The following is an 11,122-nucleotide window of genomic DNA, read 5'->3' on the forward strand; positions in this document are numbered from 1 at the left end:
ATGAGCCTGCGTGTAAGTAAATTTTGAACAGCTGCTTGTAAGAATGTTATGCGCAGAATGTATGCGCGAAAGTTGGAGAAGCGATATTAAAGTCCTCCCTTGGTCTTTTCAGATGTTGTTTACAAAAATATTTTATTTTGGAATTTTAAACGATTTTTATATATGAAGAAATGTTTGTATTTAAACCTCTGGATGGATTGCGGAATTGGTTAAAAGGTCGAGCGCTTTATATTTCGTCATTAAGGTACAAAATATTACGGACAAAATATCACATTATGCATATTGTATAATTTTAATCAACTTTTGTATAAATGAGCCTTAGAGCTCAGGCTGCTCTGGTAAACTTTTATATGTTCAAATTATTTATTTAGTTATGTTGATATAAATGCAATAATAGTTGCAACTTTGCATTGTTTTGTGTAAAACAGTGAAAATATAACATATTCATGCATAATCTTTATGTGTATTCTTGTTTGGAAAATAAGTGTCAATAATACCGTTTCAACCATCAAAAATTTATCTTAACATTTCTCGTGATTATCAGCAATGTATTTATGATGAATTTTAATGATTACACCATGAAGGAACTCAAGGATATTGATATAACATAAGAATGTTGGGTGCCATATCCCTAAGAGTCCCATACTGTACTATCAGTCACACTCTAGACAGACTGGAAAATTTGAAAGTAGACACCCAAGATCAAATTTTACAGAAATTTTTGCGTGCCTGAAATGCAAATTTTGTACACCTGTTGGATAATTTCTTTGCTTTTTCTCACAATATTAATGTTTTAGCACAGTTTTTTTCATAAAACATATATTTTTCAAATTTACACACCTACGAACACCTGAGATTTAGAGTGCACAATACAAACTTTTCCAGTCTTAGTTCCAATCTTTTTTGTTCATAGTGTTAGATGTCGAAGATTGCTGTTTCTTTTCCTGGTTGCCTTTATTGTGTTTGTATTTTCTCCTAACCTCAGAAATTTCCATCCAACTAAATATTTGGGATCATATCATATAGGTAAAAATAAATATTTATATTGACTTGCTTGTCTTGTGGAAATAAAAACATTGTCCATATTGAATCTGAATTAGTATTACTTGTGTTTGACAGTTATTTTTCCAACCTATTGACAAGATAGTTTAGTTGAGGAGAGTGTTTGGTTTACAAGAATGTTTTGTTAATTTGGGAATAAGTAGCTTAGTATAAGCATCTATATTACTTTTTAAAAAGATTTATTAAAAATGTCGTATTTAGACCAAGCATATGTTTGCCTTGAGAACAGAATTGCTCATTGGAAAGAAGATATTGCATCAAAAGATGTTATGGTTTTACACAAACCACTAAAATCAAATGAAGCATTTACATTTGCTTTTGTTGGTAATAAAAATTAAATTTATATGAAACTTGAAAATGATATATCCACATTTTTTGATACTGTATTGACTTGAAAAATATTTGACTTTTAGGTAATGGTATTCTAGGGGTATCATTAAATGGTAATAGACATCTTTATATAAGTGATGGTAAATCAATATCCATTGAAATCCCCTATGAATCTTTATTATCCTTTACTGTTGATGAGTATAAAACATGGCAAGGTATTTTTATTATTTTTCAGAATCACAATTTTTTTATTCTCGTATTCTTTTGTGTCGTTTTTTGTTGAATAGTTGTCATCTTCCTGTTTTTTAGAAGCTACTGTTTTGGATTTACGACGAGGATTAGTTCATAACATTCACAGCTATTCAAAGGTGAAATTTTCACATTTCTGATTTGATTTCTATGAAAATGTCCTTGAGAATTTCAAGGTTATAAAAGAACTTGAAGATTGTTTAGCCTCCATCTTTCCTAGTATTGATGTATTCATCTTTTTATTTTAAATAGGAGCTTTAAAATAAACATGTAGAATTTTCTTTATGTGTTTCATAGGAAAAGAGCTGTGTTGTTGTTGAACATATCATTTATGCAAATCAAGAAAAGCCTACATTACTTGTCCAAGAGATTATCATCAACAATCATGTGGTAAATGAAAATATTTCAACTTGTGTTTGTATTAACAAGTGTAAAATATCTATTAAACTATTGTTTATATTTCTGTTGTTTTCATTTTCATGATGATTATAAAAACGTTGACTGTAATGTAACATATCTCTTTGCGTCCATATCACCTTTCTTATATTTTGACTTTGACAACTTATTGATGATTTTCACTGTGTAACATTTATTTTAAGTAAGAAAATACCGTAGGTAGTATGGTTTTTGTCTGCTCTCGCCACAATTCCATGAGATAAGGCATAAGATAATCTCACATTCCCACAAACTCAAAGATAATTTTGAGGTTGAGTATAACAAAAGACCTTGTATTTTCAATAAGTTATCTCAAAAATCGCGATCAGAGTTGACATGTATATCAGTTTTCAACAAAGAAAACTTTTAACTTTATTTTAGAATGGACCAGTGCAAGTTAAGTTTCAGCATCATGGACAAAAACAATTAAAGAATTCCAAGTTATTTCACGAAAAGTATGAAAACAATTTTTAAAAAAACTTAATCAACCAAAGATATTCATTGTGACTTTTCCTACTATTAAAACTGGATCAATAAAATCGTCAAATAAAATTAGTCAAAAGCTGATCGATCTTTTCATAATTATAAGTCAATAAGATATGACTAAGAAATCTGCATGTCTTCGATTTTATGCACGACCTTTGATTTTATGATTATGTAGTTTTTCAGCTGTTAAACCTGGGCAGTCGAGTATTCCTTTGAGCGTGTTAATAACCACAATAAATCATCCAACGAAGCGGGACACCGATTTAGTTGTAGCTGTCGGATCTTCTTCAATTGCTCCAATAGAAACGGTACCTTTTGAAAGGTGCGTAGAAATTTTCCATTCAAGAGATTGTCATCAGATAGTCAATCCTTCGTTGAAATCATGATGCAGCTATACCTGAATTCTCTCATTTTCGTAAATTTTCTCGTAGCGTGAAAAGTTTGACATTTTTGACGGCAGTTTCTTCCCAAGCTGTTCCACAGGTGAAGCCAACGACAAATGCTCAAATGAAGGTCCAGAATTCTCTACATAAAGTAGTTATAAATGTAAGGAGAAATACGTCGTTTTGTAGGAGAAAGAATATCTTTATTGAAGTCGTTATCTTCATATATTTACTTTGAATTGTAGAATTTAAAAAATGCTCTTCATCAAGAGGAATCATTGAGAGAAGATCATGTCTCAGCTTGGAGAAAGGTTTATGTTGAATTTTTACACAGCTTGAACAATTTTTAATGCAAATTTTCTCATTTTGACGTTAGTATAAGTATCATGCACATTAAAACAAAGTCCTGCAACCATTACTTGGGTGGAGCCGACAGCAAAATGTTCTTATTAAATACATAGTTGACCAATGTCAATGCAAAATGACGTGTGTATGTTCTTTTCCAAAAACAAATGAAATTAATTAATTTTTTAAGGATTTTGATGCTAAAGCATAACAATTTATTTTTCTGAACTACATAATCCTACGACATTTGAATTCTGTTTTACTATTTACTTTAACACTCTACTCTTGAGAGTGTTTATCAGGAGTGATCAGAAGTTTAAACTTGAGAGTGTTTATCAGGAGTGATCAGAAGTTTAAACTTGAGAGTGTTTATATTTAGATTTGGGAAAGCGGTGTTACAGTGGCAATTCATCGTCATCCAGATACTCCAGCGGGAGAAATAGTTAATTTAACGATGTATTATGTCCTCTCAAGTTTAACTACGACCATTTCCAAATCACCGTTAAAATATTTTCCAGGAAAATGTTATCAAGGTGTTCCAACGATGTAAGTCAATTTACTAGGACAGTTACAATTTATTTAACTACTGATTGATTTAGTTTTACGTTTATATACTGAGAAATAATTGTTAAAAAGCTTGACTACGCACAATCCTTTGTTATCTTAAGCAATCCTCCCCAAAACAATAAGATGCAAGTTTTCTCATTACTACGTTACAGGCACACGGCCTTGCTATGGAAGAGCCCTTATTCAGAAACTGACATTAGTGATCTTGCCATGAAATGGAAAACTGCTTTGACAACGCAGGGATGTGAATCATTTTTTGATCGAGGTACAATTTATTTAGAAATTGATCTTCAAACTTTCTTCATTATATAACTAATGAACTTTCAATACTTAGGACCTGTATATCTTCATCAAGCAATGGTTTTAAGTTTTGGCGGTTTTACATTTGCTTCTGATCATCTGGAATTTGCTGCAAATCCTGCCACATTACAAACGAATATTATGTTTCACCATATTGAATGTTATGGGAACTTTATCGATGTTGAAGTATTAGTTGGTCAACAATTGTCACAAGCCGCAGAAATTAAGGTTTGGGCGGAAAAAAAACAGGACACGTTGTTTGCCTGCGAGGCAGGTTGCCAATTTCCACCTGTTATGTTAAAGTAAGTTTAGCAATGAGATGCATTGTTTTATCCTATAAAAGTGTGTTTTACTATCTAAAAGATCAAAATATTCAGCGTTGAGTGTTTCTCTACTTCCTTTTTTTATTGAAATTCGTGCTTTTTAACATCTTTTCTTTACTTAGTTCAGCTGGAATGACGTTTCCAGTAAAAATAACTTCTCCAGTCACACCGTTGCTGTATATATCAAAGAATGAAAGTCATCTATTTACCCTCAAGAATATGGACTTCATTCAACAAGCTTGGAAAGGTTTCTTTTTGTTATACATAACATCATTTTCAAAGGTGCCGAGTTCGTCGCTATTCATCTTTTTGTTTTAGATACTCGTTTTCAAAGCAAACAATCTCAGACATATCTACCTGCAACATTTTGGGCCTTTATTGCATTCCTTATCATAGCATTTCATTTGTACTTGGTGAAGTTGATATATTCGGAGTGTTACAGAGAGACAAGATCTGTACGTTTAGCCCGATAATATCTTCTGCTTGCTTTTTGTGTCGACAACGAATTACATCAGAAAATGCGTTAATTCATGATATTGACCAAAACGTTTCATTTTGAAACTATTTCAAAGTTATAACCCTACATAAGTGGTTGATACACGAGAAAGATTTTGTTTCATTTTTAATATGAAAATCTTTAACTTGACTTGGAGGTTTGACCAATTGCATGTACAAAGGTAAGAATCTCTATCTTTCTTTTCCTTTTTTTCTTACGACGTTGACGATGTTATTTACATAGTCAAGTCATACGCTCAAAGTTAAAGGTTTCCATTTTAAAAATGAAACAAAATCTTTTTCATGTATCAACCACTTCTGTAGGGTTATAACTTTGAAATATTTGCAAAATCACTATGAATGCTTACTAAATGTAAAAGGGACACACGAACCAATTGTGATTGAGTAATTAATGAAAAAATATGAATAAAAACATAAGTAATATCACTGTATTTATAATTGAATGAAATAAAACATTAAATTTGCAGTTTCAGTTAATTTAAATGTACCGGAGCTAAGTTACTTCTGGGGGTTTTTCTTCGTAGATAGGTTCATTATCGTATTTACCTGGAATTCCACCTTCATAGGTTAAAGCTGGCAAAGGTTGACGTCCTTATTTATAGTTTTTCATTCCTTTGTAAATTAAATAAACAATATGAGTCTTCCACCTGGTTGGGAAGCTAGATGGGATCCAAACCATAGAAGATTGTAAGTAGAAGTATATCTTTTTCGACTTTAAAACTTAATTAGTCGTAAGCACTAAGCAATATGATCTGCGTCATCAGTCCTGTTCTTTTCTACGCAGTAGTTGAAAATTGTGACTGAAATATTTCAATTTTTAGTTTTTTTTATATTTATAACTCGTTTTAATTGGTCATGTCTAGTTTATAGTGATAAATTTAATGTTGGAGTTATAAAGTATGTCAATTCATACTTTATACCAGTCGACCAACGACGGCCATCAGTCGGCAATCAAAATATTTAACACAAAATTTAATTGTACTGTTTTTGGATGAGATGTTGATGATAGACCTATGTCAAAACTTTTATTTTGCATTCATAATAAGACTAAGTTCAAAACTAAATCACACCTGGTCACTCTTGATGAAGACAGTCAAGACACTAGACTGGAGTGTACAGTAACTCACCGTTAAATTCAACTGCTGCTTAAGAGAAGAATATTTCTTCTTTCATGTTAATTATTTGAATTTTTAGCTACTATTTGAACCATGCAACTAAGACTACAACCTGGGCCCGTCCTACTGCTCAACCACATGTGGAACAAATTCCTATGCAAGATTACCCTGTAAGATATGTTTTTTATGGCAATGGTTTTGTTTTATGTATGGCTTTTTATAAACTTTTTTAAACTTTTTCAACACTTGTATATTTTAGTATCGTCGACCATTCCTTCTGCATCTTCTCAATCGACACCATTGACAAGGGTAAATTTCAATGATATATGTAGATTTTTATAAGTAAACATTGAATAATCTTTTTCTGGTTTCAGTAGCTTGGTTTAGAGATTTTTTTTTGATGCAAAGAGAATAGATTTTAATTATTTGTTTTTTATTTACAGGAAACTGGTTTTCAATCATCGGTTTGTGTTTAAAATATTTTAAATATTTTTAAACTTAAAACTTTTGAAAACAAATTGTAATACGAAACATCAAAATTATAATTTTTTTATATTTGTAGAGTCAAAGACAAAACAGTGAAGAAGAAGAAGATATGTGGAGGAATGTGGATGAATTAGTAAACACAATGAGAAATAACAATAGAACTGCACTTTCATTCAATGAAAAAGTTAATGGTATGCTTTCATTTATTTATAAAATAACGTGTGTCAGTGTAGGTAGTGATGAATGAACAACAGAGAACAAAAACAGTCTTTACATTACCTAAAGTATAAATTAAGATAACGTGTGTCAGTGTAGGTAGTGATGAATGAACAACAGAGAACAAGAACAGTCTTACATTATATAAACTAAGATAACGTGTGTCAGTGTAGGTAGTGATGAATGAACAACAGAGAACAAGAACAGTCTTTACACTACCTAAAATATAAACTAAGATAACGTGTGTCAGTGTAGGTAGTGATGAATGAACAACAGAGAACAAGAACAGTCTTTACATTACCTAAAGTATAAATTAAGATAACGTGTGTCAGTGTAGGTAGTGATGAATGAACAACAGAGAACAAGAACAGTCTTTACATTACCTAAAGTATAAATTAAGATAACGTGTGTCAGTGTAGGTAGTGATGAATGAACAATAAAGAACAAGAACAATCTTTACACTTCCTAAAATATAAACTAAGATAACGTGTGTCAGTGTAGGTAGTGATGAATGAACAACAGAGAACAAGAACAATCTTTACACTTCCTAAAATATAAACTAAGATAACGTGTGTCAGTGTAGGTAGTGATGAATGAACAACAGAGAACAAGAACAGTCTTTACACTACCTAAAATATAAACTAAGATAACGTGTGTCAGTGTAGGTAGTGATGAATGAACAGAGAACAAGAACAGTTTTTACACTAACTAAAATATAAACTAAGATAACGTGTGTCAGTGTAGGTAGTGATGAATGAACAACAGAGAACAAGAACAGTCTTTACACTTCCTAAAATATAAACTAAGATAACGTGTGTCAGTGTAGGTAGTGATGAATGAACAACAGAGAACAAGAACAGTCTTTACACTACCTAAAAATATGAACTAAGATAACATGTGTCAGTGTAGGTAGTGATGAATGAACAACAGAGAACAAGAACAGTCTTTACATTACCTAAAGTATAAATTAAGATAACGTGTGTCAGTGTAGGTAGTGATGAATGAACAACAGAGAACAAGAACAGTCTTTACAACTAAAGTATAAATTAAGATAACGTGTGTCAGTGTAGGTAGTGATGAATGAACAATAAAGAACAAGAACAATCTTTACACTCCTAAAATATAAACTAAGATAACGTGTGTCAGTGTAGGTAGTGATGAATGAACAACAGAGAACAAGAACAATCTTTACACTTCCTAAAATATAAACTAAGATAACGTGTGTCAGTGTAGGTAGTGATGAATGAACAACAGAGAACAAGAACAGTCTTTACACTACCTAAAATATAAACTAAGATAACGTGTGTCAGTGTAGGTAGTGATGAATGAACAACAGAGAACAAGAACAGTTTTACACTAACTAAAATATAAACTAAGATAACGTGTGTCAGTGTAGGTAGTGATGAATGAACAACAGAGAACAAGAACAGTCTTTACACTTCCTAAAATATAAACTAAGATAACGTGTGTCAGTGTAGGTCGTGATGAATGAACAACAGAGAACAAAAACAGTTTTTACACTACCTAAAATATGAACTAAGATAACGTGTGTCAATGTAGGTAGTGATGAATGAACAACATAGAACGAAAACAGTCTTTACACTACTGAAAAAATAAACTAAGATAACGTGTGTCAGTGTAGGTAGTGATGAATGAACAACTGAGTACAATACTTTAGATAAAAGCATTTTCATGTATATTTAGTCAAAGAAAAGTTTAAGCGTGAGTTCAGGGAATTAAAAAGTGCTGATGTTGAAAGAGTAGTTGAGCAAGTATGTATGAACAATGATTTATTTTTTATTAACTTTCAAACGTAACAACTTTTTTTTGCATCAATATTATTAATTTAGAACAACTATGATGAAGATGTTATCAGAGCAATGCTTGCATCATTGAAAGGTAAAAATAAAGACTAGAATCATTTGTGTTTTGAGTAGCTAATAGTTAAATTTCCGTTCATGATCAAGTTATTGAATTCATCTTAATGCTAAAATTGAACTTTAAAATGAGTTCTTTGGTTTTTATTCTGTTTTGTACTAATTTTACCTAAACATCAATCAATGTAAGACTGCCTTTTTTGTCTTTTCCATGTTAAGTTAGATGTTTTGTCTCAGCCTTTGATAAAAATACATTCAAAAATTTTTCATGCCAGCTGTAAAACAATCCGAGAGAGAGTGATTCATATTTGGATTTCAACAATAATATGTTTGAATTATTTAAGTAATATTTTATTATATGCAGTGCTTCATAGTCAAACGCTATCAGGTGATTCAAAAGTAGTTCATTGACTGCATGGTGTAGTTTACATTTATGTATTTCACATTCTCTCATTCTTCTTCAATAAGATGTCGAACTTGAAACTCAGCGAAGGAAACAGGAAGAAGTCCAAAAGCAGAAAGAGAGACAAAGAAGAATGGAAATTGAGAAGATGAGGAGAGAAATGAAAGCCAAGAAGGAGGCAGAAATGAAAGCTAAAAAGGAGGCAGAAATGAAAGCTAAAAAGGAAGCAGAAATGAAAGCTAAAAAGGAAGCAGAAATGAAAGCCAAAAAGGAGGCAGAAATGAAAGCCAAAAAGGAGGCAGAAATGAAAGCCAAAAAGGAGGCAGAAATGAAAGCTAAAAAAGAGGCAGAAATGAAAGCTAAAAAGGAAGCAGAAATGAAAGCTAAAATAGAAGCAGAGAAAAAAAAGAGAGTTAAAGTTGGCGTGAGACACAGTGAGTTTCAAAGTCCATTCACAGCCTTAAATATTTTGTAGTTATAGAAAAGACTGTGAATATCAGTAGAATTCTACTGACGTCAATATTAGTTATTTTTCTTCTTACCAACTAAGCATATGTGTTATTTATTAAGTTTAAACATGGTTGTCCTAAGATTGATAAATGAGGGTGGGGCTATAGTCATGTAACATTTATATTGTATAATCCGTTGTCACAATTGATTTCAATAGAAACATATACAGTAGATAGAATGTATAATTAACTGTGACATTTCATATTTAAGATATTTAATTATGAATACAACATTTTTGTTTTTTCTTAGCAACACAGCAGATAACTGGAGGAAATACAATAACGTCACGACAGACTGATGTAACTGCGGCAGAAAGCAATGGAGTATATACTTCACGAGCACCTCTAGACAAGAAAGTTTATATTTCTCCAAACAGGATCCAGCCTGTTGGACCTCAAGCATCTTTACGTAATGGACCTGATTTAAAGAATTTAACGTATGTTTTATTGAATTTAGTAAAGTGAATAACTACGATGTATTTCATTTTATAATTTCATCGTTTTGAATAGACGGTGACATAGTTAAGTGTATATATTATGTAATACAAAGTTTTATGTTTGTCTAAATTTGTGCAAGCTTTTGGGTAGTTTTCTTCAAGTCAAATGTTATATCCGCATGGTATTTACCCGTCAACTTGTTGGGTAGAGAAAATAAACACTTCTTTTAAGTGTTTATTGAAGATTATGAAATATTCGTTTAGTTTGAGCAGTTCATCTTGATTCATTGCTTATTTGAACAACAGAATATTTTATCAAAATACTTTTTGCAACAAAGTTTGAAGAAAAATTAATCTCTTTCAGACGCGATGTCATCACCCCAGTGAGTGGACCAAACAGAGCCCTTGTTTCTGGACCACAAAGCTGTAATGTTCGTGGTTCAAGTAGAGTAAAAATAAAGCAAGCAATACATAATGGTATTATATCATTTTATTTCTCATAAAGTTGTTATTGTGACATCTTTTTTATAATTTACATAGTTTATGTTTATGCATTTTTCCTGTCATAGAAAAAAACTAGCTAATTTTACTTTCACATTATCTCATTCTTCTTCAATAAGATGCCCAACTTGAAATGATAGAAATCAAGTGTATGAATAAAGTTGTTTAACTTTGGGTTTATTTATTTAAATGATTTTGTATTTTCGTTATAGGACCCCAGTCTTGTCTTCGACAAGGACCGCAATGTCGTACAATTAATGGTTATAAAGTAAATGATGTTTCTAGTCAAAGCTCTGGATTAATGAATGCCGTTGTATCTTTTTAAATTGTCTGGATTTGATTTGTACATAAAAACGTTCTGTTTCCAGCTATACAGTAACAGTTTGTCTCAGGTCGATCGATTTTACAAATGACAACTTGTATGAAATAGCTGTTGTCATTATAACTATTCATTATTATTGTTATAAGTTCACCTACGTATGTCGCTAAATAACTCAACAAATATATATATACGATATTTTTATTTTGATGGTTTCTCCGAATTACCTGGGATGCAATGCTATTGTCAACATACATTCACCA

The 11,122-nt window shown here is 31.3% G+C and overlaps 2 protein-coding genes across 2 annotated transcripts; both read left to right on the forward strand.

The window, feature by feature from the left end:
- The first annotated feature begins 75 nt into the window (after nt 1–75).
- On the forward strand, nt 76–5,462 carry LOC124452595 (uncharacterized protein KIAA2013 homolog). The gene is made up of 16 exons (XM_047003173.1): nt 76–244; nt 914–1,026; nt 1,264–1,386; nt 1,476–1,607; nt 1,702–1,760; nt 1,939–2,031; nt 2,458–2,531; nt 2,738–2,884; nt 2,994–3,108; nt 3,191–3,256; nt 3,670–3,836; nt 4,010–4,122; nt 4,192–4,459; nt 4,603–4,727; nt 4,799–5,034; nt 5,309–5,462. Exons 1-15 carry the CDS (start codon nt 171–173, stop codon nt 4,951–4,953), a joined length of 1,824 nt encoding a protein of 607 aa, XP_046859129.1. The 5' UTR covers nt 76–170; the 3' UTR covers nt 4,954–5,034; nt 5,309–5,462.
- Nucleotides 5,463–5,530: 68 nt separating this feature from the next.
- LOC124452610 (eukaryotic translation initiation factor 4 gamma-like) lies at nt 5,531–11,063 on the forward strand. Its single transcript, XM_047003194.1, has 12 exons — nt 5,531–5,683; nt 6,191–6,281; nt 6,371–6,420; nt 6,555–6,575; nt 6,674–6,788; nt 8,518–8,585; nt 8,664–8,712; nt 9,159–9,271; nt 9,416–9,527; nt 9,853–10,039; nt 10,404–10,516; nt 10,753–11,063. Exons 5-12 carry the CDS (start codon nt 6,707–6,709, stop codon nt 10,863–10,865), a joined length of 837 nt encoding a protein of 278 aa, XP_046859150.1. The 5' UTR covers nt 5,531–5,683; nt 6,191–6,281; nt 6,371–6,420; nt 6,555–6,575; nt 6,674–6,706; the 3' UTR covers nt 10,866–11,063.
- The last annotated feature ends 59 nt before the right edge of the window (nt 11,064–11,122 follow it).

This window comes from Xenia sp. Carnegie-2017, unplaced genomic scaffold (genome assembly GCF_021976095.1).
Source record: "Xenia sp. Carnegie-2017 unplaced genomic scaffold, XeniaSp_v1 HiC_scaffold_25, whole genome shotgun sequence".
NCBI lineage: Eukaryota > Metazoa > Cnidaria > Anthozoa > Malacalcyonacea > Xeniidae > Xenia > Xenia sp. Carnegie-2017.

Excerpts from the sequence above, each read along its gene's own strand:
- LOC124452595 (XM_047003173.1), top strand. The coding sequence starts at position 171 with ATGTTTGTATTTAAACCTCTGGATGGATTGCGGAATTGGTTAAAAGGT. Across the intron at positions 1,387-1,475 it reads ATTTACATTTGCTTTTGTTG|GTAATGGTATTCTAGGGGTA; the intron begins GTAATAAAAATT and ends TTTGACTTTTAG. Across the intron at positions 2,885-2,993 it reads GAAACGGTACCTTTTGAAAG|CGTGAAAAGTTTGACATTTT; the intron begins GTGCGTAGAAAT and ends ATTTTCTCGTAG.
- LOC124452610 (XM_047003194.1), top strand. The coding sequence starts at position 6,707 with ATGTGGAGGAATGTGGATGAATTAGTAAACACAATGAGAAATAACAAT. Across the intron at positions 8,586-8,663 it reads TTGAAAGAGTAGTTGAGCAA|AACAACTATGATGAAGATGT; the intron begins GTATGTATGAAC and ends TTATTAATTTAG. Across the intron at positions 10,040-10,403 it reads CCTGATTTAAAGAATTTAAC|ACGCGATGTCATCACCCCAG; the intron begins GTATGTTTTATT and ends AATCTCTTTCAG.